General features: G+C 38.3%; 1 protein-coding gene across 5 annotated transcripts in view; it reads right to left on the bottom strand.

Annotated features, from left to right (window-relative positions):
- Positions 1-27,773, bottom strand: part of RABGAP1L (RAB GTPase activating protein 1 like) — a 739,959-nt gene that overhangs the window by 287,779 nt on the left and 424,407 nt on the right. For all 5 annotated transcript variants that reach the window (XM_049868622.1, XM_049868624.1, XM_049868625.1 and 2 more), the window contains one exon: positions 14,646-14,720. In XM_049868622.1, the coding sequence (XP_049724579.1) occupies positions 14,646-14,720 (75 nt within the window). The remainder of the gene's footprint in view (positions 1-14,645; positions 14,721-27,773) is intronic.

Here is a 27,773-nt window from a genome sequence, read left to right as displayed (position 1 = left end):
GTACTGATTGACATTTAAACTTCCCCTGCCAAAAAAAGGAAATTAATAAATCGAGTTGTAATAATATTTTGCTTTTGAAGGATAAGACAATGCAAGTTTAAGGAAGACATTATACTTCAGTCTAGTGTCCATACCAGAAACCCTGGTGACATAGTGATTAAGTGCTAAGGGTGCTAACCCAAGGGTTGGCAGTTCGAATCCACTAGGTGCTCCTTCAAAACTCTATGGGGCAATTCTACCCTGTCCTATAGGGTCGCTATGAGTTAGAATCAACTCGATGGCAACAGGTTTTGTTTTTAGTGTCCATACCAGGCAGTGAAGGCTGAGCCTAGATGAGTGATATTTTGAAACATAAGAAGTATGATATCAAAACATATTTCACAAATTCTAAACAATTTTCATTTTTTGATGGCTACTAGCGACTTCAGCGTCCCTAGATGGTTCAAAAGGTTAAGCTGCTAATCAAAAGCTTGGAGGTTTGAGTCCACCCAGAGGTGCCTCAGAAGAAACACCTAGCGACCCCTTCCAAAACCTCAGCTACCGAAGTCCCTATGGAACACAATGCTACTCTGACACATGTGGGGTCACCGTGACTCAGTGTCAACTCAACGACAACCAGCTTTCTTTCTTATTTTGTTTTACTAGTGACATCAGTGATGGCAGAAAAAATAATATATATTATATATAATATTATTAGTTATTATATATCGTATAATATAATAATAAATTATTAGCTCTGTCAATGAAAATATAAATAGGATGCTAATAAATTCAAAACAAGTTGGTTAATAGGGGCCCTGCTGTAGCATCGGCTGTGTTTGGCCACTATCCGTAACTCACAGAATACTAGAAAATAAAACGGACTGGAGTTGGGAAGTGATACATACTATTATATAGCATTTCCATCATAGAGATAAAACAGATGTAAAGAACAGTAAAATGTAGTGAAATAGTTAGGAAGTGATGAGTCTTGAGTATTACTTTTTGTTTTTAATATGTTATTTAATTGTAAGTGTATATAATTTAATTCTTAATAATGGGAGCAATGCAAATGGTTTATGCTCAACTACTAACATAAAGGTTGGTAGTTTGAACCCACCCACTGGCACCATGGAAAAAAGACCTGGTGATCTGCTTCCATAAAGATTAAAAAAAAAAAACACATAAAGACTACAGTCAAGAAAATCCTATGCAGCAGTTCTACTCTGTAACTCTGGGGTTGCTGTCTTAGTTATCTAGTACAGCTGTAACAGAATACCACAAACTGGTAGCTTTAACCAAACAGAAATTTATTTTCTCCACAGCTCAGGAGGCTAGAAGTCTGAAATCAGGGTGCTGGCTCTAAGAAAAGGCTTCCTCTTGGCTCTGGAGGATGGTCCTTATTTCTTTGAGCTTCTGCTCATGGGCAATCTTCAGGTGGCTTGGCATCTCTCTCCCCCCATCTCTGCTGGCTCATTTGCTTGTTTAATCTCTTTTATATCTCAAAAGAGACTGAATCAAGACATACCCTACACTAATCCTGCCACATTAACATAACAAAACAATCCATTCCCAAATGGGATTATAATAACAGGCACAGAATTTAGGAATTACAACACATATTTTTTGGGGACAATTCAATCCGTAACGGTTGCCATGAGTAGGAATTGACTTGATGGTAATGGTTTTTTTGTTGTTGTTTAATAAATGGCTCATAAAATTCCTGAAAATTTTAACAACTGGCTCTTATGAACTGTTATAAACTAGTTCCAGCACAGCACTGATATATATTAGGACTGTATTCTAAGTGTAATGGGAAACCACTGGAGAGTTTTAAACAGGAGAGTGATATGATCTGATTTTATTTTATTAAGATCACTACAAGGAGGGAGGAACAACTCAGGAGGGTAAGAATGGTTGCACAACTTGAAGAATGTAATCAATGTATATTCTCAACAACAACAAAATAAAATTCAGGAAGAAAGTACACTATATATATTAGCTACTTTATGGAGAATGAATTACAGAGAAGGGTGGATTATAAATATGTTGGTTTAATAACAATCTGCCACTTTTCATTTGTATGAAAGGGTAATCTACAATAATCTATATTCAACCATTCTTCTCAAAAAGCTATCTAGAAAAAGATGGTGAATATAGAAAAGGTGATGTAGTGGAAAGAACACGTATTTGGAATTATATCGATAGATGTGAATTCCCAGACAAGCTTTTAGTTAATAGCTGAGTGACCTTGAACAGGTAACCTCTCAGAGCCTGAGTTTATTTTAGTTGTAAAAAAAAAATCAGAAGTAATACCTATATCATAGGGAAGGAGCCCTGGTGGTGCAGTGGTTAAAGCACTCAACTGCTAACTGAAAGGTCAGTGGTTCCAACTCACCAGCTGCATCGTGGGAGAAAGATGTGGCAGTCTGCTTCCATAAAGATTACAGCCTTGGAAATTCTATGGGGCAGTTCTACTCTGTCCTATACGGTCGCTATGAGTTGGAATCAAAGTGACAGCAATGGGTTTGGTTGTTTTGGTTTATGTCATCGGGATGTTGTATGGATTAAATGAGATGATGAATGTGAAAGACAACACATATACATTGTAGGTGATCAACAAATGTAAATTTTCCTTCTCCTTCCCTCCTTGAAGGCAGAGACTATGTCTTACATGTCCACAACTACCATAGTGCTTTGTACACAGGCACTTAGAAGAATAATCAAAAAATTACAGAAGTAAATTTCTACTATAGGGCCTTTCTAACAGTAAAATTATAGGGATATAATCTTTATTTTTTAAGGCTTGGTAAAGCACAGGGTCAGTGGAAAAGAGGAAGACCCTACGAGATAGACTGACACAGTGGCTGCAACAATGGGCTCAAGCGTAACAATGATTGTGAGCATGGCACAGGACCAGGCAGTGTTTTGTTCTGTGGTACACAGGGTTGCTTATGAGACAGAACTGACCCACTGGCACCTAACAACAACAAGTTTTTAAAAGGAAGTAGCAAAATTTGCTACTTTTCACAACATAAATGACAACACTTTGTGTGTGTCACTGGAAAGAGCTCCTTCTGAAACTTCAGTCGTGAGGCTGCACTCCAGGCCCTCCTTGTAATTAAGGCACACAAGCTCAGGGTGGATGGCTGGTTTTGGGTATACTTATGTAGCCATTACTCAGCCTCTGAAATCTTACAAATCTATTAAGGTTTATTATGAATAACACTTAAATCATGAAGTCTTTGTTATTCCCTTCACCTGATGAGATGTTTGCTTTCTCTGAATCCCAAATCTCTCTGTGACACATATTATAGTTATCTGTGAGCCCCTACACCCTCAGTGAGATGGACTAACACCACAGCCCCAACAATGGGCTCAAACATATCTACGCTCATGCAGATGGCTTGGGATAAGGCCACTTTTCATTCTGTCATACAAAAGGTCTCCACGAGTCATAGCCCACTCAATAGCAATCAACAATAACTAAGCTGTAGATACTGTTTTAACTTTGAATCTGTAAAAAAAACTACTAAATACAAGAAACTTTTGTAATAATTATACTTTGTATTAGCTGTTAAGCTTGTCTCCTCAATTAGCATAAAGAAAATCAGCCAAGACCTGAGAATCAATGTCTGGCTGAATTGTTAAGCTTTACCTATTTGGAAACCCCGGTGGTGTAGTGGTTAAGTGCTACGGCTGCTAACCAAAGGGTTGGCAGTTCGATCCACCAGGCACTCCTTGGAAACTCTATGGGGCAGTTTTACTCTGTCCTATAGGGTTGCTATGAGTCGGAATCGACTTGAAGGCACTGGGTTTAGTTTGGTTTTGGTTACCTAACTATATGTGGTTCCCCAACTTATTACATGTGGTACCCGCCCCCAGGTAGTACTGTGGCATCTGCCTACTTAAAAAAATGAAATGATTATTTCTATTTAACCTATTACAACGATCAATATCTCATTGAACTGGACAAGCAATTTATCATCGATATGGAGTTGGTTAAAAATATAATAAAAACAAATAATTGAACAATGTATTTTAAAATAAAATAGAAAGATGTTGGAGCATGGTGGGTCTCTAATACTGAATATCCACTTTTGCCATGTATAGGAAATTCATCATGAAATCAGTGCTGCTTTATTGCAGAAAGAGATAAACATTAAAATTCTGTAATTTAAGACATCAAAATAGTGTCTATACCTCTATGAGATACAAAAGTAAATACCCGCGTCAAATGCATAATTTAAGAATCGAGAATGACGCAATCAGTGTTTGGTAACAAATGTTGATAATGATCTGCCATCTGCACTAATGGAGATGATGACTGAATGGATCACTGCCTCTTTTCATAAGGAACCATAAAACAAAGCAGCTTTAAGGACCTCGAAAGTCTTTAAGACTCACCTGACGTAACACACATCAAGATATTTTTTAAGTAAAATTATTTGTTGATAATTAAAAATAATCCCCATATTTAAAACAAAATTTCCTATTCTGCACGGCTGTGTCTCACATATTTTTGGAATGATCCATCTGTTTTCAAGAATGCAATGAACACTCCACTGATTTTCTGAATTTTCTTCAACAAAGATGGATGCTAGTGACTATTTTGAAAATCATAAGCTCATGAGTCTTTGTTTTCTATTTATACATTGTAAAGTTAACAGAATGAAAACTTCTAGCTGATCCTTTTCTCTTTAAATAAAATATATGCTAAAATACATTTAAATTGAGTATCTATTCATAAACCATAAAATACTGCCATTGTCAATATATAGGTTTCCTATATGTAATCAATGAAACAAGTGGGGCCAGAGTCCCCCCCGCAAAGTAAACAACTATAATAATTATGAGTTTTAGAAATAATAGCTGCAGCTACCACTATTTGAGCCATTCATGCATTCACACACTCATTAACTTATTATCCCCCATTTGATCCTCATAAAACTCTACAAGGTAGGTATTACTTTTAGATTTTAAATGTGAAACTACTGAGGTTCAGAGAAATTAATGAGTTGCTAATAACTACAGCTCTATTAAGTAAAGCTTGGATTTAGTTTCAGGGATGCACTTTTTTTTTTGTGCCAGGTACAAAATATGTAAAGCTCTTAACTCTCAAAGCCTAAGATATTTAGTACTCATGAAAATCCTATAAGGAAGAAGCTCTGGCCCAGATGGCTTCACTGCAGAATTCTACCAAACCTTCAGAGAACAGCTTGCACCAGTACTACTCAAACTATTTCAGAACATAGAAGACAAAATGACACTTCCAAATTCATTCTATGAAGCCAGCATAACTCTGATACCAAAACCAGGCAAAGACACCACACAAAAAAAGAATATTACAGACCAGTCTCTCTCATGAATATAGATGCAAAAATTCTCAAAAAAAATTCTAGCCAATAGAATTCAGCATCATATCAAAAAAAATATACACTACGACCAAGTAGGATTCATACCAGGTACGCAAGGATGGTTCAGTCTTAGAAAATCAATCAACGTAATCCACCACGTAAATAAAAGAATCATATGATCATCTTAATCAACACAGAAAAGGCATTCAACAAAGTCCAACACCCATTCGTGATAAAAACCCTCAATAAAAGAGGTAAAAAAGGGAAATTTCTCAACATAATAAAGGGCACCTGTGGAAACCCTGAAGGCACAGTGGTTAAGGGCTATGGCTGCTAACCAAAGGTCGGCAGTTCGAATCTACCAGGCACTCCTTGGAAACTCTATGGGACAGTTCTACTCTGTCTTATAGGGTTGCTATGAGTTGGAATCAACTCGATGGCAATGGGTTTGGTTTGTTTCTTTTTATACAAAACCAACAGCCAACATCATTCTTAATGGAGAGAGGCTGAAGACATTCTCCTTGAGAACAGGAACAAAACAATGACACCCTTTATCACCACTCCTATTTAACATTGTGCTGGAAGTCCTAGCTAGAGCAATAAGGCAAGAAAAAGAAATAAAAGGCATCCAAATTGATAATGAAGGTGTAAAACTGTCCCTATTTGTGGATGATATGATGCTATACATAGAAAACCCAAAAGACTCCATGAGAAAACTACTGGAGCTAAGAGAAAGATTCAGCAAAGTAGCAGGATACAAGACAGAGTAGCACGATACAAGATAAACACAGAAAAATCAGTTGGATTCCTATGCAACGATAAAGAAGATGATGAAAAGGAAATCGTGAAAACAACACCATTTACTATAGCCCCTAAAATAAGAAAATATTTAGGAATAAATCTAACCAGGGATGTTAAAGACCAATACAAAGAAAACTATAAAACAATACTGCAAGACACCAAAACAGACCTACATAAATGGGAAAACATACCATGCTTATCCATAGGTAGACTCAACATTGTGAAAATGACAATTCTACCCAAAGCAATTTACTAATACAATGCAATCCTGATCCAAATACCAACAACTTTCTTTAAAGAGATAGAAAAACTTATCATTAACTTTATATTGAAAGGGAAGAAGATCTAGATAAGTATAGCACTACTGAAGAAGAAAAATAAAGTAGGGTGACTAGCACTACCTGACCTCAAAACCTACTATACAGCTATGGTAGTCAAAACAGCCTGGTACTGGTACAGTGACAGCTCATGGGCCAATGGAACACAACTGAGAATCCAGATGTAAATCCATCCACCTACAGTCACCTGATCTTCGATGAGGGCCCAAAGTCCATCATATGAGGAAGAGACAGTCTTTTTAACAAACGACGTTGGCAAAACTGGATGTTCACCTGCAAAAAAATGAAACAGGGCCCATACCTCACTCCATACACAAAAACTAATTCAAAATGGATCAAAGACCTAAATATAAAGCCAAAAATTATAAAGATCATAGAAGAAAAATAGGATCAACACCAGAGGTCCTAATACACGGCATTAACAGGACACAAACCATAACTAACAACACACAGACTCCAGAAGATAAGCTAGAAAATTGGTATCTTCTAAAAATTCAACACTCATGCTCATCAAAAAACTCCACCAAAAGAGTAAAAAGAGAACCTACAGACTGAGAAAAAAGTTTTGGCTATTACAAATCTGACAAAGGTCTAATCTCTAAAATCTACAGGAAAATCCAATACTTCTACAACAAAAAGACAAATAATCCAATTAAATGGGCAAAGGACATGAACAGACACTTCACCAAAGAAGATATTCAAGCAGCTAACAGACACATGAGCAAATACTTGTGATCACTAGCCATTAGAGAAATGCAAATCAAAACCACAATGAGATACCATCTCACCCCAATATTACTAGCACGAATCAAAAAAAACCAGAAAATAACAAATGCTTGAGAGGCTTCGGGGTGACTGGAACTCTTATGCACTGCTGGTGGGAATGCAAAATGATATAACCATTTTGGAAAATGATATGCCACTTCCTTTTTTTTTTTTTTCTAGTGCCACTTCCTTAGAAGGCGAGAAATAGAAATATCTTATGATCCAGCAATCCCACTCCTAGGAATATATCTTAGAAAAATAACAGCCGTCACACAGACATAGGTACAGCCATGTTCATTGCAGCACTGTTTACAGTAGTAAAAAGATGGAAACAACCTAGATGCCCACCAACAGATGAATGGATAAACAAACTATGGTACATACACACGATGGAGTACTACGCAATGATAAAGAACAATTATGAACCTGCAAAGCATCTCACAACATGGATGAGTCTGGAGGGCCTTATGCTGAGTGAAATAAGTCAATCAGGAAAGGACAAATATTGTATGAGACCACTACAGTAAAAACTAATGAAAAGGTTTACACATGAAAAGAAACAATCTTTGATGGTTACGAGGGAGGGGAGAGGTAAGGATGGAAAAACACTAAGTAGACAATAGATAAGTGGTATGGTGAAGGGTAAGACAGTACACAATATCAGGGAAGCCAGCACAACTTGTACAAGGTAAGGTCATGGAAGTTCCATAAACACATCCAAACTTCCTGAGGGACCAAATTCCTGGGCTGAGGGCTGTGGGGACCATGGTCTCAGGGAACATCCAGCTCAACTGACATAACATAGTTTACAAAGAAAATGTTCTACACTCTACTTTGGTGAGTAGCGTCTGGGGTCTTAAAAGCCTGTGAGCAGCCATCTAAGACACTCCACTGGTCTCACCCTTTCGGGAGCAAGGGAGAACGAAGAAAACTAGACACAAGGGAAAGATTAGTCCAAAGGACTAATAAACCACAACTACCATGGCCTCCACCAGACTAAGTCCAGTACAGCTAGATGGTGCCCAGCTACCACCACTGACTGCTCTGACAGGGATCACAATAGAGGGTCCCAGACAAAGCTGGAGAAAAATGTAGAACAAAATTCTAACTCACAAAAGAAGACCAGACTTATTGGCCTGACAGAGACTGGAGAAACCCCAAGAGTATGGCTCCCGGACACTCTTTTAGCTCAGTAATGAAGTTAGTCCTGAGGTTCACTGTCATGGATTGAATTATATCCCCCCAAAATTGTATGTATCAAATTGGCTGGGCCATGATTTTTGGTATTATGTGATTTTCCTTTATGTTGTAAATCCTGTCTCTATAATGTTAATGAGGGAGGATGGCTGACAGTTGTTAGTGAGGCAGGACTCAATCTACAACACTGGATTGTATCTTGAGGCAATCTCTTGAGATATAAAAGAGAGAGGTGAGCAGAGAGACAGGGGAACCTAATACCAACAAGAAAGCAGTGCCAGGAGCAAAGCATGTCATTTGGACCCAGTATCCCTGAGTGGAGAAGCTCCTATTCTGGGGGAAGACTGGTGAGAAGGCTGACAGAGAGAGAAAGCCTTCCTCTGGAGCTGATGCCCTGAATTGACTTTTAGCCTACTTTACTGGGAAGAAATAAATTTCTCTTTGTTAAAGCCATCCACCAGTGGTATTTGTTAGAGCAGCACTACATGACTAATACAAAGATTAAAAACCAAACGCAGTGCCATCGACTCGATTCCAACTCATAGCAACCCTATAGGACAGAGTAGAACTGCCCCATAGAGTTTCCAAGGAGCGCCTGGCGGATTTGAACTGCCAACCTTTTGGTTAGCAGCCGTAGCACTTAACCACTATGCCACTAGGGTTTCCATACAAAGATTAGACAGGCCCAGAAAACAAAATGAGACTAAAGAGGCACACCAGCCCAGGGACAAGGACTAAAAGGCAGTAGGAGACAGGGAAGCTGTTAATAGGGAACCCAAGGTCGAGAAGGAAGTGTTGACACGTAGTGGGGTTGTTCACAAATGTCATAAAACAATATGTGTATTAACTATTTAATCAGAAGCTTGTTTGTTCTGTAAACCTTCATCTAAAAATCAACAACAAAAAACCCCATAATGATAAAAATATTATTTCTATTTTGTAAATTAAGAAACTGAAGCTCAGAGAGGTTAGGCAACTTGCCCAAGGTCATATAACTAGAAAGGTACTTAAACCACAATTGAAATTCATAATTGTGATTTTTACTTTCCTTTGAAGGAGTTCAGCTTTGAAAAGTCAGAGAAAGCTAAGATAATAACTGAACTGGGGAGGGAAAGAGGGGTTCGAGAGGGTTTTTTTTTTTAAGTAAAATCTCTTGAATATATGTACAGGACACAGAAAGAAGATATTCAGAAATGGCTCAAAAGCACTCAGGTAAGAATTAACTCAGAGCAGGAAAATGAATGTTACTTTCTCTTAAGGGAAAAAGCGATTTGGAAGTACAGAAGGATTTATTAAAAAATACACTAAAACTCAGGTAGTAACGACATCAGTGTAAGACTATGTGATTGATGTATCTTTCTAACACCCTTTCCCCTACCTTCTGGTATCCTTTTTCCTGTAGGAAAACCACCGCATTGTTCAGGAGGAATCTGCATTCGCCATCATCACGGGGATGGACTCAAGACCTGGGCCCCACCAGTCACCATGCCCTACCCTTCTGGGCTCAGGAGTTGATTCAGGAATGGTAGGTGACACAAGGTAGGTCAATTAGAGCCCTCCAGAATTTTTTAATACAGGAGCTATAGCAAAAAATGGTCTCTTTTAAATGAACTTGTAAAACTGGAAAGATATGAAACTGGGCCAGTCAGCAGCCATGTTGCCCACTATGTGGGGAGAGCCTGCTCATATAAATAAGGCAAGAAAATTCAAGCAGAATAGAGATACAAAGACAGAGATTCCTGATGACAAAATATGAACTTCAGAGTCTAACCACGTCAAAAACCATCTTTGCCCTGGCCCACATCCAAGTGAGCCAATGAATTTCCTTTTTTAACTTAAGCTACTCTATTTTTTTTTTTCTTTACTCTGAGTTAGGGTTCTGTCACACGCAACAGAAAGAGTTCTGGACGCTACGATGCCACAGATATTTTTACACAGCTAGCTAGCTAGGTAAGCTACTTGGAAGCCCCTATCTTATCATCTTGGCCTCTGTAAAATCTTCATTTTCAGGAAAACTAACAAGCAGTCTGTTTCTCATTTCTGAGTTCATTGGTTAAATCCCATCCTAAACTTATCATCTCGGGGGTCTATTCAAGAATTCATAAATTTTAAATCTTACTTTATTTTGAAATATAACACACAGAAAAAATGCATGAAAGTTCAATGTACACTCCTATGAAAAACTGGTTAGAAAGTAAAAACAAATTAAAATTATAAAGTGCTCACGTAAACACCACTCAGGTAAAGAAATAGAATACTGTCAATATCCCTAAAGATCCCCATATGTTAAGATATATTGTGCTAAAATTATCTAAAATATTTTATATAATTTTTAGATTAAATGAAATATATAAACCAAAAAAAAAACCAAACCCAGTGCTGTCGAGTCGATTCCAACTCATAGCGACCCTATAGGACAGAGTAGAACTGCCCCATAGAGTTTCCAAGGAGTGCCTGGTGGATTCGAACTGCCGACCCTTTGGTTAGCAGCCATAGCACTTAACCATTACGCCACCAGGGTTTCCAAATGAAATAAGGCACTATTTATTATACCTACAGTCAATCAAAGGCTAACACTATCATGACGGTATTACTGATAATTATTCTATTATCGCATAACTTCAAAGGCAGCTGAATACTATAATGGTTGCAAGCAGTCTGGGCTGTAACATTCTGCTCCAACTATAAACGGTAAGTTTCTCTTAATTTCATCAATGGATATAACAGCGTGTGGCATAAATGGTCTGCTCTCAGTGGCTGTTTGAATCCATCCAACAGCACCATGGAAGAAAGGCCTGGAGACCTACTTCTGCAAGATAACAGCCACTGAAAACTCTACGGAGAGCAGTTCTACTCTGAAACACATGGGGTCATCATGAGTTGGAACTGACTCGAAGACAATGGGTTTGTTTTTCGTTTACTGTAACTATTATTCCATTACTTACACTACTCCACGCTAAAAAGTTGTTATCAAAGCCTCTGAAAATTTCCAAGCACCGGGTGGGCCTATTTATTTCTTAAAATTATTTAGACATGGAAAAACTTAAAAATTTAAAACTTTGTTTTTAAACATACTTTCATCTTTGGTCTTTTTTCCTCTCAGGCAGTGAATGTGAAATATAAATGACCGTGAGTTGAGGAAAGGACAGGATCCCAAAAAGACGCAGGCTCTGACAATGATTAATACCGAGCTGCCAAAGGATGTCTGGCAGCAAAAAGAAGCAATAGCTTATGTAACTGATAAAAAATTAGCCAGTAACACCCTAATAAAGTATCTCCCTGGAACCAGAGATAGTGTATTTGATGAATTGTTTAAGCTAGACTGTGTTTTTCTACCTGTTTAAACCTTGGAGGCAAAAATATGAAAAAGAAAAAAAATCTACAGCTGCCTGTTATTCAAACTGGTTGAGGGATGGGTCGGCCAGTTAAATGGAATATGCTGATTAACTGAGAATTACCACATATACTGCCATTAAAAATTAGAATATGTTTTTCGTTAAAAGTACGTGAATTACCATTTAACCTTTCCTTAAAGATTCTGAAGATACATCTATATTTCAAGTTATTTTTATAAACGATGGCAGCAACTGCACAATTCTATTAACACAGAGCATGTGAGCGACTCTTCTGAATTTCTATCTTGTGGAATACTTTAGAAGCTATATTGTTGAATAAGTTCACAAAGGCTGACTTGCCCTGTGGCCATAATAATAGCAGAGTAGCTAATGTGGGAAAAAAATTCTGGGTATTTGAGCTTTTTAGTTACTTGGATCATTCTCTCTTTTTTGGGGGCGGGGCGGGGAGATGGTATTTCAAATAAATATGACCTTACAATTAATCTAAACCTCTATAAAATCTAAAATAGATTTCTCAGAGAGGTATTCTTCTCACTGAACTTTAGTTAATATAACACTTTAAACTTGAAGTGTGACGAGGCCTAATGTGCTGAAAACATGAAGGACAATGGTTTTCTATGTATCCTGCAGTTATTTCTCCACTTTTGAAGGCTCCTTTAGGTTAAGGCCCCTCTACTTTCTATAAAGACATAGTGTAAACAGAGCTACAGGTCAAAAATGCTTAACTGTAGTATACTCAAAGGTTCCTTTTTGAAAACAAAGCTTTATCGCCCATGGTTTGAACATTAGCTTCTCATCCTAGTAAGTATAAAGACTCCCTTTAGATGAAAGCTGGCTCTGAACCTTGATGAACAAACCCACATCACTGCTGACAGTCTCCGACCCCTTGCAGAAGGGATCTCTTTATTCTAGATAGTAGGTGGGCTTAGTAGTGGAAACAAGAGACCCTGAGAATCTATGGCCACAAAGTGCTAGATCACCACAAGGGGTCCCAAGAAGATGGGATGGGTATATATATCAAAGAAAGAAGGATAACAGGAAGAGGATGAAGACCATAAATAGATGATAGTGCAACAGAGGAAGAAATTAACCTCAAAGTGAGCTAAAGTGATGAATCATAATAGAACCACTGTGTATCATTACCGTCATTAGAATCAGGTTATTAGACTTAGCACCATCAATCTGCTATGATTGCTCTTCATTTTCAGAATGGCAAACCCAGAGTAACTATTTTAGTTTTAAACTTGCTAGGTCTTTCTGCTGCAGCTGACATTATCCATTGCTTCCTTTCTGTTCAAAGTCTGAACCTCTCCTAGGGTTCCACTTTCTCATTCGTCTTTTAATTGCTTGGTGTTCCTATGCTCTATCCTGGTCTTCCTGCTCTGTTCATTCTTCCTAGGTGACCTGATCCACTCTTGTGATTTCAGCTTTGATTTCTCCCTCAGTATCAGTCTCCAGTATCCAACTGGTTGCTGGACAGCTCCACTCAGATGTTCCAGAAATATCCCAAACTCAGTGAATTCAAAACAGAAGGCATCACTAATTCATGAACTTTTCTTCCGTTCAGTCTCAAAGAAGGTTATTTTCTATCTCAGCTTAAAAGACCCACAATCCATCCAATCACTTAAGCTAGAAAACTAGACATATCACCTTGGAACTTTTTTTCACCAATCCATCAACAAAACCTACCAAACTTTCTTCCTAAGTGTTTCTTAATTCTGTTTTTCCCTCCTCCATGCCTCAACATCTCTCATTATCCCTCATTTAGATTTGTATTTCCTAACTGATCTCTCTGCTGTTAGTCTTGTTCCCCTCAATATCACTCTCTGCACAGGTACAACAGTAAATTTGAAATGCACACATGACTATGTCATTCCCCTCAATGGCTGGTTCCTCATTAGCTTTAGAATAAAGCCCACATTTCTAAACATGATTACAAAGTCTTCATAATTTGGTCCCTCTTTGCATTACCAGTGTTAACTCATTTCACTCCCTGCCTACAATTCCTATAGTAACATGTCATTTCCTATTATTCTCTTTCTATGCTGTGACCTTTCATGTTTCCCTATATTTTCTCATGTTGTCCCTTTTGTCTAGAATTCTCTACTCTCTTCCTCTCCCTCTCCTGACTCCCCAACCTCAATTATTTATGTCTTGGCAAAGCTGCCACCTCCTCCATGAAGTCCTTCCTAAAAGCTCTGACAGACCTGGGTTAGGTAATTCTCCCTATTGTCTTACCCCCTGTATCTCTTTCTCTTAGCACATTATAAGTTCTTCTTTAGTAAGCATGTATGGTTTTGTCATCAGAAAAATCCATAAAGACTCATAAAAAAGAACACAGATAAATATGTGCTGACATTTTTGTGCCCATCCTGGACTTTGAGGTCTTTGAGAGCATCCACAGTGAATTATTCATCTTCATAATTCCACAGTGTAGCCTAGTGCCTAGCAATTGATGCTCAATAAATGTTTGGTTAAATAAGGTGACTGATAAGAAAGAGAATACAAAAATAAGTCACAGTAAAGACTTCCCTGCCACAGTACAGTGGATCACAATGGCCCTGATACTGCTCATATTTCCACAGTTACACTGACTGCTTTGATTCTAAACGGTTCTAGTTAAAAATAACTCCAAAGAAGCAATGTATTCCCTCCCAGAAAAATTAATTCTGTTGAGAAACTGTCCCATTTTGACATCAGACCTCTTACTTCAGCACACGAGGTACATTTTTAAAAAGATATGCCATATATAATCTGTATCAGGTAAATGCAAAATAAGAAGAACAAAACCAAGTAGCAAATTAAATAAACTTGGCAGCACTGTGCCATTTGTTACATGGAAAATTACTTACATGCAGCAGCAATACAGCAGCAAGAAAAGACTGTCCTTGACAGTAGCCAATGTCTTCATCGTACACAGAGTAAGCCTAGAGAGAAGGCAGAGAGAAATAAACACTGTAAACATTCACAGATTTTTACATAATGTTAGCTCACAGCAGGTGCTGCTTATTCCTGCCTACAGTTTCACCAATTCTCAACTTCAGTACGTGTGTCATTAGCACAGTGTGGTCCCCACAAAGAGGCTGCATGTTCCCGAAATCGGTTCTTGATGCCCTTTTACAACTTGGAACTAAGAGAGGCTCAGAGTAGTTTTAAAAGATCCATGATGGTTTGAGGTCAGGTGCATGAGGCCATGGGAAGTGGTGTGGGAAGACAGGAAGGTCCGAGGGTTGATGTGGGACTTCTGAGGCACAAGGAGGAAATCCAGAAGCTACTGAGAGTGTAGTGCAGGTTCCCTAATCTGACCTACAAAAAAATCATCCTCTACAGAGAACTCTAGAAGTTCTCAAATCCCTTCCAAACTGAAGGCCGTAAGGTAGAAATGGCTCCTCCCATTTGTATCATTAGGGCAAATCAGAGACATGTACTGCCCTGGACTTTCTACAGGGTGGCTCAGAGAGCCTGATCCTGTGTATACACTCTCCATCACAGGTACTCTGGCTATTCAATGTCTTTAACATCGTTCTAACCAGGACAGCTGGTATATAGTCAAAGATGCTCATTCGTTGCAAATTCAGCACTCCCTGCCATTAAACTTAACATTCACTTCTTTGTCTTCAGAGGAAAGGAAATAAGTTTGTATGTTTGATATGGGAAACCCTGGTGGCATCGTGGTTAAGTGCTACGGCTGCTCACCAAAGGGTCAGTAGTTCGAATCCGCCAAGCGCTCCTTGGAAACTCTATGGGGCAGTTCTACTCTGTCCTATAAGGTTGCTATGAGTCGAAACCAACTTGACAGCACTGGGTTTGGTTTTTTTGTTTGGTTTGACATGCACCAACTAGTACTTCAAACTGCTGGGATTACATACATACTTTTTAAAGACACCCTGTACTAGATGTTTGGAGCTTCAATCACTTATAGTAGGCCTAATGTACCAATCAAAGAGCAAAGAACAGGGATCGGCAAGCTTTTTCTGTAAAGGGCCAGAAAGTAAATATTTGAGGTTCTGCAAGACATATTTGGTACCTGTTGCATATGTTTATTGCTGTTGTCTTCCAACAACACCTTAAAAACGTAAAAACCATTCTTAGCTCACAAGCAATACAAAACAGGCCATATAGTTTGTTAACCCCTTTTTTAGAATAAGAAATCGCTCAGGTGTTCCCATACTTGTTTTTAAAAAGCAAACATCCCAATTGTGCTATTTAAATCCTTGACATGGCTCTCCTTGAGGGTCTTCCCTTTTTCACTGACCCTCTACCATACTAAGCATGATGTCCTTCCCCAGGGACTGGTCCCTACTGATAACATATCCAAAGCGTGTGAGACGAAAGCCTTGCTTCCAAGGAGCACTCTGGCTGTACTTCTTCCAAGACAGGCTTGTTTGTTCTTCTGGCAGTCCATGGTATATTGAATATTCTCTGCCAACAAATTCAAAGGCATCAATTCTTCCTTGGTCTTTCTTATTCACTGTCCAGTTTTCACATACACATAAGGCAATTGAAAATATCATGGATTGATATTGGTTGCAAACATTGTGATCTTCCTCACCTTAGGGGAAAAACATTCAGTCTTTCACCATTAAGTATAATGTTCCACTATAATGTTAGCTGTATGGTTTTGTAGATGCCCTTCATCAGGTTGAAGATGTTTCCCTCTACTCTTAATTTGCCGAGTATTTTTATCTTGTATGGACATTGAATTTTGTAAAATGTCTTTGATGAATCTATTGTAATGATCATATCATGTTTTTCTTCTTTATTAATGTGGTAAATGACACTGATTTTTCAAGTGCTGTACCAACCTTGCATACCTGGATAAACCCCACTTGCTGAATATATCATCCTTTCACTATACTGCTGAATTGAGTTTGCTATTATTCTTTTGAGGACTTTTATGAGGGCTATTGGTCTGTGTCAAGGTTGTACCATGTACATACCGCAGGTTGTTAATGAGTCCTCCTCCCATCCTGATACCACGTGCTTCTTCATATAGTCCAGCTTCTCAGATTATTTGCTCAGCATACAGATTGAATTAAGTATTGTGAAAAGATACAATGCTGATGCACACATTTCCTGATCTTAAACCACTCAGTGTCCTCTTGTTCTGTTTGAGGGACTGCCTTTTCGTCTATGTACAGGTTCCTCATGAGCACAATTAAGTGTTCTGGAATTCCCATTCTTTGCAATGTTATCCATAATTTGTTATGATCCACATAGTCAAATGCCTTTACATAGTCAATAAAACACATGTAAACATCTTTCTGGTATTCTCTGCTTTCAGCCAAGATTCATCTGACATCAGCAATGACACCGCTCATTCCACCTCCTCCTCTGAATCTGGCCTGAACTTCTGGCAGTTCCCTGGTGATGTACTGCTGCAACTGTCCTTGAACCATTCCCAGCACAATTTTACCTGCATGTGATATTAGTGATACTGTTTGATAATTTCCTCATTCCAGTAGACCACCTTTCTTTGGAATGGGCACAACATATATATCCTCCAGCAGGCTGGCCAGGAAGCTGTCCTCCAAACTTCCCAGTATAGACAAGTGGGTGCTTTCAGTCTTGCAAACGCCTGTTGAAACGTATCAATTGGTACTCCATCAACTCCTGAAGCCGTGTCTTTTGCTAATGCCCTTAGTGCACCTTGAACTTCCTCCCTTAGCACCACTGGATCTTGATCATATGCTACCACCTGAAATGGCTGAACGTTAACCAACTCTCCCTGGCCGAGTGACTCTTTGTATCCCCTCTATTTTCTTTTCATGCTTCCTCTGTCATTCAATTTTTTGCCCATAGAATCCTTCAATATTGTAACTCAAGGCCTGAATTTTTTTCTTCAGTTGTATCAGCTTGAGATATGCCGAAAATGTCCTTCCCTTTTGGTTTCCAAACTCCAGGTCTTTGCAGGAAGGTTCATTAACAACCTGCAATATACAGATGACACAACCTTGCCTGCTGAAAGTGAAGAGAACTTGGAGCACTTACTAATGAAAATCAGAGATTACAGCCTTCAGTATGGATTACACCTTAACATAAAGAAAACAAAAATCCTCATAACTCAACCAATAAGCAATATCATGATAAACAGAGAAAATACTGAAGTTGTCAAGGATTTCATTTTACTTGGATCCACTATCAATGCCCATGGAAGCAACAGTCAAGAAATCAAAGGACGTTATTGCATTGGGCAAATCTGCTGCAAAGGACCTTTTTAAAGTGTTAAAAGGCAAAGGTGGTAAAAGACCTATACAAAGAAAACTACAAAACTCTACTACAAGAAATTAAAAAGGACATACTTAAGTGGAAAAACATACCTTGCTCACGGATAGGAAGACTTAACATAGTAAAAATGTCTATTCTACCAAAAGCCATCTATACATACAATGCACTTCCGATCCAAATTCCAGTGTCATTTTTCAAGGTGATAGAGAAACAAATCACCAACTCCATATGGAAGGGAAAGAAGACTCGGATAAGCAAAGCATTACCGAAAAAGAAGAAGAAAGTGGGAGGCCTCACTCTACCTGATTTCAGAACCTATTATACAGCCACAGTAGTCAAAACAGCCTGGTACTGGTACAACAACAGACACATAGACCAATGGAGTAGAATCCAGAACCCAGAGATAAATCCATCCACATATGAGCAGCTGATATTTGACAAAGGCCCAGTGTCAGTTAATTGGGGAAAAGATAGTCTTTTTAACAAATGGTGCTGGCATAACTGGATATCCATTTGCAAAAAAATGAAACAGGACCCATACCTCACACCATGCACAAAAACTAACTTCAAGTGGATCAAAGACCTAAACATAAAGACTAAAACGATAAAGATCATGGAAGGAAAAATAGGGACAACATTAGGAGCCCTAATATAAGGCATAAACAGAATACAAAACATTACCAAAAATGACAAAGAGAAACCAGATAACTGGGAGCTCCTAAATATCAAACACCTATGCTCATCTAAAGACTTTGCCAAAAGAGTAAAAAGACCACCTACAGACTGGGAAAGAATTTTTAGCTATGACATCTCCGACCAGCACCTGATCTCTAAAATCTATATGATTCTGTCAAAACTCAACCACAAAAAGACAAACAACCCAATCAAGAAGTGGGCAAAGGATATGAACACACACTTCACTAAAGAAGATATTCAGGCAGCTAACAGATACATAAGAAAATGCTTTCGATCATTAGACATTAGAGAAATGCAAATTAAAACTACGATGAGATTCCATCTCACTCCAACAAGGCTGGCATTAATCCAAAAAACACAAAATAATAAATGTTGGAGAGGCTGCGGAGAGATTGGAACTCTTATGCACTGCTGGTGGGAATGTAAAATGGTACAACCACTTTGGAAATCTATCTGGCGCTATCTTAAACAATTAGAAATAGAACTACCATACAACCCAGAAATCCCACTCCTCGGAATATACCCTAGAGAAATAAGAGCCTTCACACAAACAGATATATGCACACCCATGTTTACTGCAGCTCTGTTTACAATAGCAAAAAGCTGGAAGCAACCAAGGTGTCCATGACGGATGAATGGATAAATAAATTGTGGTATATTCACACAATGGAATACTACGCATCGATAAAGAAGAGTGACGAATCTCTGAAACATTTCATAACATGGAGGAACCTGGAAGGCATTATACTGAGCGAAATTAGAGGCAAAAGGACAAATATTGTATAAGACCACTATTATAAGATCTTGAGAAATAGTATAAACTGAGAAGAACACATACTTTTGTGGTTATGAGGCGGGGAGAGAGGGAGGGTAGGAGAGGGTTTTTTACTGATTAATTAGTAGATAAGAACTGCTTTAGGTGAAGGGATGGACAATACTCAATACATGGAAGGTCAGCTCAACTGGACTGGACCAAAAGCAAACAAGTTTCCGGGATAAACTGAATCCTTCAAAGGTCAGCGGAGCAAGGGCGGGGGTTTGGGGACCATGGTTTAAGGGGACTTCTAAGTCAATTGGCAAAATAATTCTATTATGAAAACATTCTGCATCCCACTTTGAAATGTGGCGTCTGGGGTCTTAAATGCTAACAAACGGCCACCTAAGATGCATCAATTGGTCTCAACCCACCTGGAGCAAAGGAGAATGAAGAATACCAAGGTTACACAATAACTAAGAGCCCAAGAGACAGAAAGGGCCACATGAACCAGAGACCTACATCATCCTGAGACCAGAAGAACTAGTTGGTGCCCGGCCACAATCGATGACTGCCCTGACAGGGAGCACAACAGAGAACCCCTGAGGGAGCAGATCAGTGGGATGCAGACCCCAAATTCTCACAAAAAGACCATACTTAATGGTCTGACTGAGACTAGAGGAATCCCGGCGGCCACGGTCCCCAAACCTTCTCTTGGCCCAGGACAGGAACCATTCCCGAAGACAACTCAGCAGACATGAAAGGGACTGGACAGTGGGTAGGAGAGAGATGCTGATGAAGAGTGAGCTAACGATATCAGGTGGACACTTGAGACTGTGTTGGCATCTCCTGTCTGGAGGGGGGATGGGAGGATAGAGAGAGTTTGAAGCTGGCAAAATTGTCACAAAAGGAGAGACTGGAAAGGCTGACTCATTAGGGGGAGAGCAAGTGGGAGAACGGAGTAAGGTGTATATAAACTTATATGTGACAGTCTGACTTGATTTGTAAACGTTCACTTGAAGCTCAATAAAAGTTAATAAAAAAAAAAAAAGCAAAGGTGTCACCTTGAGGACTAAGGTGTGCCTGACCCAAGTCATGGTATTTTTAATCACCTCATTCACAATGTGAAAGCTGGGCAATGAATAAGCAAGAACGAAGAAGAATTGATGCCTCTGAATCACAGTGTTGATGAAAAATACTGAAAATACCATGAAGTGCCAGAAGAACAAAGTACAGCCAGAACGCTTCTTAGAAGCAAGGATGGAGAAACTTTGGCTTACATACTTTAGGCATATTATCAGGAGGGACCAGTCCCTGGAGAAGGACACCACGCTTGATAAGGTAGAGGGTCAAAGAAAAAAAGGAAGGCCCTCAGTGAGATGGATTGATACAGTGGCTCCAACAATAGGCCCAAACGTAGCAACAATTGTGAAGACGGTGCACGACCGGGCAGTGTTTATTTCTGCTGTACACAGGGTGTCTCTGTAAGCCGGAATCAACTCAACTGCACCCAATAACAACCAACTACGTTGATGTGTAGTTTCTTTTCTTTTTCTTCTTTTTTTTTGAATTGTCTTTGCCACATTTTGGTATAGGATTATGCTAGCTTTTTTTTTTTTTTAATTACTTTAACTTCTCATTCTTTTAAAAAAAATTTGCTCAGCTTTTAACAGGTGCACAATTTACTGACAGCAATTACAATAATCGGCTGTTATGCTGTCCTTTTAAAACAAGTTTGGAAGTGTACTCTCCTACTCTTTTTCTGAAAGAATTCATTTGGTAAGTAAATTCTTGGTATTGGTATTAATTCTTTCTTAAATATTCGAAAAGACTTATAAGTGAAGTCATCTGAACCTAGAGTATTCTCTGCAGAAAAGTTTTCATTATAAATTAAATTTATTGAATGGAGATATGCTAATCATATTTTCTTGTTCTTATTGAAAAAAAAAGTTTTTTTTATTGAATCAGTTTAAGTAATTTGTGTTTTCAAGTAATGTGGCCATTTTACCTAAGTTATTGTATTTATTTACATAAAGTTGTTCAATCAAGTTTTTTTTTTTTTCATTTAATTGTGATTTAGGTGAAAGTTTACAGAGCAAATTAGTTTCCCAATCAACCATTTATACACAGCTTGTTTCGTGACATTAGTTGCAAATCCCTGAATGGGTCAGCACTCTTCTCCTTTTCTCCTGGGTTCCCTTGGTCCATTTGCTCAGCTTTCCTGCCCCTACCTTCCTTTTAAACTTTGCTTTTGGGCAAATGCTCCCCTTTAGGTCACTAATAGTTGCCTGTTCTGAGGAGTACATTCCTCACTGGTGTTACTGTTCATTTTATAGGCCTGTCTATTGTATGGCTATAATGTGATCTCTGGGAGTGATTTCAGTTCCAGGTTTGAAGGATGCCTAAGGGCCATAGCCTCGGGGGTTCCATCAGTCTCTATCAGATCAATAAGTCTGGTCTTATTTATGAGCTTGAATTTTGTTCTACATTTCCTTTCTACTCAGTCCATGATCTACTCTTTTGGTCCTGGTCAGAGTGGTCAGCAGTGGTAGCTGGACACCATCTAGTGCATCTGGTCTCAAGCTAGTGGAGGCCGTGGTTTATGTGGTCCATTCTTTGCTCCAGACGGGAAGAGATCAATTGCTGTAACTTAGATGGCTGCTCGCACGCTTTTAAGACCCTAGTCGATACGCACCAAGGTAGGATGTGGAACATTGTCTGTATGGATTATGGTATGCCAATTTATCTAGACATCCCTGGAGACTATGGCCCTAGCCCTTGAGCTCAGTATCTCAGTCCCAGGAGGTGTACAGTTATGGCTAAGAAGTTTTCATGACTGTGTTCCCTGTGCGCACTACTGCATACATGGATATATTTGCAGCATGTACATGTAAAGGATCGAATCAATTCTGACTCATGGCAACCCCATGTGTTTCAGAGTAGAACTGTGTTCCATAAGGTTTTCAACGGCTGTGATCTTTCAGAAGTAGATCACTAGGCCTTTCTTCCAAGGTACCTCAGGTGGATTCGAACCAACGATCTTTTGGTTAGCAGCTGAGTGGTTAACCATTTGTGCTACCCAGGGACTCCTAAAGTTGTTCATAATACTCCCTTATTATCTTTTTAACGTCGGTATGTGATTTACCCTCTTTCATTTATAATATATTCTCTTTTTTCCCTCATTAGTCTTGCTTAAAAAAAAAAGAAGTCTTGCTTAAAAAAAAAATTTCTTGCTTAGGATTTATTAATTCTATTGATCTTTTCAAAAAACTAGTTTTTGGCTTTATTAATTTTTAAATGTTTTTTATTTCATTGGTTTCTGTTATCTTTATTATTTGTTCTTCATTTTCTAGCTTTTAAGATAGGAACTTAGATTTTCCTTCTTTTCCAATGTAGTATTCAAAGCTATACATTTCCTTGTACTTGTACTGTCTTGAAACCTTTCAAAAACACTGCAGATTGTGGTACCAAAGCTTGGAAACTGTCATCATTTCTAAATGTGGCCAGGTTTGTGGGGTGGCACAGAGCTCACTCCCCTTCAGCCATGAGTCAAAATTGACACAATGGCACCTGGTTTGAAGGCAACCTTTGCATTAAGGGACGAAGTGGGGTAAGGTAAAGTAGGACTACCCTAGCTCTGTTTTCAAGTCTTTTTCCTCAGGTGAAATGGACAAGGTAATTCATAAATTACTCCAGTGACTCCTAACAGAAGTGTTACGCTGTATTTTTGCTCAAATACATTAGGCCCAATGAACCCTTAAGGTATTAATAAATATTTAACTTCTAAAAGTAAATGAATATATATCTTCTCTGATTCCCATGACATGAGTGGGGCAAATGTGGAAACAGGTAATAAATTTGCCAGGTCTTTTCTCCTGTGGAGCCACTGGTGAGTTCAAACTGCCAGCGGAGCACTTAGCAAACACTGTGCCATTAGGCAATACCATTCTGCCAAAAAGAGAAATAAAGTCTGGATACATTCTACAACATGGATGAACCTTGAGAACATTACGCTGAGTAAAATAAGTCAGTCAAAAAAGGATAAATATCTTATGATCGTACTTACATGATCTAGAATAGACATATTTAAAAGGGCCATCTTTGTCATCAACACCACTTAACAAAACTATTGAAAAGCTTCCTTAGGGGAGCATTCTGTAATCTCAACAGGATGCAGTTCTGTAAAATCAGACATTCTGTGGTGCCAACTGAAATCAGAGTTTCCCTAGGGTAACGAAAGCTATTTTATGAACACGGTCATCAGTTAGTACCCCATACCACATTTTTTTTCCAGATAGTATTCACTTCTTCCAGGACATACAATATCAAAATTTGGTATCTCAATGTTTTGGGTTGAATTGTTTTGCCCCAAAATATGTTTTGTAAATCCTAACCTCTATGCCTGTGTTTATACCATTTGGGAATGGGATGTTCCTTGTTATGTTAATGAAACAGGATTAGTGTGTCTTTGTTATGTTACTGAAACAGGATTAGTGTGGGGTATGTTTTGAGTTAATCTCTCTTGAGATATAAAAGATTAAACAAGCAAGTGAGAAGCTGAGATGGGGGAAGAGAGATACCAAGCCACATGAAGAATGCCCAGAAGAAGAAGCTCAGAAGAGACAAGCACCTTCTTCCAAAGCCCACAAAGCCTGCCCCTAGAGCTGGTACCATAAATTCAGACTTCTAGTTTCCTAACTGTTAAAAAATAAATTTCTGTTTGTTAAAGCCACTCACTTGTGGTATTTCTATTACCACAGCACTAGATAACTAAGACACTTAATATAGAATTTTTTATAAGTGTTTGGAATAGCTCAAAGCTTCTTTTTATTTTTTACAGAAAAAACTTGGCTTTACTTGCAGATACCACCTTTACTCGTGATTGTGCTGAAGAGGGTTGGCCTTCCATATGGAAGAGGATGCAGATTTGGCTCTTAAATTTCCACAAGAGGGTAATGACTGTATGCTTCCTTCAAAATTTATCTAATTTTACCAAAAGCATACACTAGGAACACTATGAATCCTACCCAAAACCCAAACCCATTGTTGTCATTTCTGACACATAAGACCCTACAGGACAGAGTAGAACTGACCCATATGATTTCCAAGGCTGTAAATCTTTATGGAAGCAGACTGCTACATCCTTCTCCCATGATGAGTGCTACCAAACCAAACCAAACCAAACCCGCTGTCATCGAGTCGATTCCAACTCACAGCGACCCTATAAGGCAGAGTAGAACTGCCCCACAGAGTCTCCAAGGAGCAGCTGGTAGATTTGAATTGCTGATTTTTTGGTTAGCAGCCGAGCTCTTAACCACTGCACCACCAGGGCTCCAATGAGTGCCACAGGGGCTTGTTCATACCACTATGTTTTGGTTATATTTCAGTGAATATTCAGGCTCAGCTAGGACAGCTGACATCCGAGAACTAGGTGATAGCTAAGTTCCCTTTTAGCTGTAAAAAGTCTGCTCATTAAAAAAAATTTCTTTTGATGTAGTTCTTTTTTAAAAATTATGTTACTGAGTTATAATTTACAGACTATAAAATTCACCCTTTGCTTTTTTTTTTGAGATAAACATGCTACTGGATATGTTGATTACATATATTTCCAGTCTTTAAATTTTATCCCTGTATGAGCTGGATAATTAGGAAGCAGAGTACCTTGTTCCACAGAACATCTTTACTGTGTTAATATTTGACTTCACATACTCAGTATTTTAGATGTCATACCTTCAGCTCTAAAACCTAGGTATATATAAGAATTATCCACTTACACAGCATTTATGCATCTTTTGTATAGGCACATTAAAGTCACGGTCTATGATATTACTCAAAGGCCCCCCTATCTAGGATGACCATATATTCCTTATGTCCCAGCATAAGTATTAAGAGTACCCTCTTCCCCTTCAAAAGTTTCCCAATTACAATGATAAATAACAGAGTCATCTGATCCATACTAGGATCCATGCAATAAATTCATTAAACTTCATGCCTGAAAAGTTTGTGCCCTTGTCAAAAAAAAAAAAAAATGTGCTAATAAGATAATGAAAATTACACGATTCAGCATTTTATAGTTGCCTTAACTGTCATGAATTAATAACCAAACAAATTGCTCTAATCTAGAAAATAACTTATCTCTGATACCTGATAACATCTACTCCTCTTGGTCACTGTACTATTCCTTATCTATTTTATGTAAGTTTTAATTTTGTAAACTCAGACTTTTCAGTAAGTAGAAGGGCAATCATTCAATCAAGAAATCAATCCTATTATGGGAGTATTCTTTTCAACCTTCTTTTGCTAATGATGATATTAGCACACTCTGTTCTAATCAGAAAAATTAGATCACCGGAATCATTACCTGATGAATCTGAAAGCAGCTTTTCTTCATTATCACCAGTTTCTAGAGCTCTGCCTAATTTTAAAAATTGAAAGATCAATTGGCTTCCTTTTACTTATTTAATTTTCTTCGATTTACATAGTTTCTGATTGTTTTATTTGTATTTTGAACTAGAGGTCATGGATATAGTGTGTGTATGTGTTGGAGGTTGGAAGAAGGATTACATAGAGAAAGCATAAAAAGGGAAGGAAAAAGGAAAATGTTCTAATCCTATCCCTATTTGTCACTTCCTTTTCCATTTTTGAAAACAAACAAAAAAAAACCCAAAAATCTCTGGGATTTGTACATGAAAGAGCATGCTGCATGAATGATATAAAATTTTTACCCTCAGTTTCATTTTCAAAATACACGTATCAGATGCATAGAATATCACGATAACCTCCTTGTTCTTGTTATGCTTCTGAGTGACTTTAAAACCACAAGTCCGTAAATATATTCTCAAGGCTCCCCATTCCCCATGAAAAATGCCTAGACTGAGTGTTACTCAAATCCTCAACAACCCTGACGTCACTTTGACAAATATCTGATCCCAGATAAACAAAAGCTGAGAGAACACGCTCCTAGCACATCTGCCATACAAGAAATACTAAAGGGAGTCCTTCAGACTTACATGAAACGACACTCGAATCCTCATGAAGAAATAAAGAGAAACAACAAAAGTTATTATTGTTATTAGGTGCCACAGAGTAGATTCTGACCCGTAGCAAACCCATGTACAACGGCATAGTGATCAACTACCATAAAGATTACAGCTTAGGAAATGCTGTGGGGCAGTTCTACTCTGTCATATAGGGTTGCTATGAGTCAAAATAGACTAATGGCACACAACAGCAATGATTAATGATGTTCAGCATCTCTTCATGTGTATACTGGCCATTTGTATACCTTCCTTGGTGAAATGTCTACTCAAATCCTTTACCCATATTTTAATTGGGTTATATGTCTTTTTACTGTTGAATTATAAGAGTTCTTTATATATCCTGGATACCAGACCTTTATTAGAGACATGATTTGCAAATATTTTCTTTATAGCAGCATTATTCATAATAGCCAAAAATGGAAACAACAAAAATGTCCATCAACTGCTGAATGCATAAAATGTGCTGTTTCCATACGATGAAACATTATTCAGTCATAAAAAGGGATGAAGTACTAATACATGCTACAATGTGAATGACTCCTGAAAACATTACGCTAACTAAAAGAAGCCAGTCACAAAAGACCACAAATTACATGATTTCTTTATATGAAATGTTCAGAGTAGGCGAATACATAGAGACAGAAAGTAGATTATTGCCAGAGGCTGGGGTGGGGATGGGGGTGGTGGGGGTGGTGGGGGTGGTGGGGGTGGTAATAGCTTCTAATGGGAATGGATCTTCTTTTTGTGATAATGGAAAAGTTCTGGAACTAGATTGTGGTGATGGTTGCACAACCCTGTGAATATACTAAAAAAAAAACACTGAATTGTACACTTTAAAGGAGTGAAATTTATGGTATGTGAATAACATTTCAATATGAAAAGAAAACAGATGCAAATATATGTATGTGTGTGTGTGTGTACATATGTATATATGTGCATATATTCATACGCACATGTATTCCTTAGCTCTGTCCAACGAGAGAACTTGCGAGCAGTGACAGCCCAACAGCAATGAGTATACCAAGCACCTAGATCTTGATTTCTTACCATTTTTGACTGAAAGGAACCAAGGCGCCTTGGAGAAATGGCTAATTCTAGAGCTAGGCCAGAAAGAAGTACAAAATCAGTCTGGGACAGCTTGTTAAGCCAGAAAGAAAGTAGGGCTCAAAGAATGAAGGAGACATGTCAAAAGGACACAGAAGCCAGATCGAAGGTTCCCCACTGGCTAAATTGGGGACACTTTGAGAATCAAAACAAATAAT

This window comes from Elephas maximus, chromosome 24 (genome assembly GCF_024166365.1).
Source record: "Elephas maximus indicus isolate mEleMax1 chromosome 24, mEleMax1 primary haplotype, whole genome shotgun sequence".
Taxonomy (NCBI): domain Eukaryota; kingdom Metazoa; phylum Chordata; class Mammalia; order Proboscidea; family Elephantidae; genus Elephas; species Elephas maximus.
This window is presented reverse-complemented; position numbering and strand designations above follow the sequence as displayed.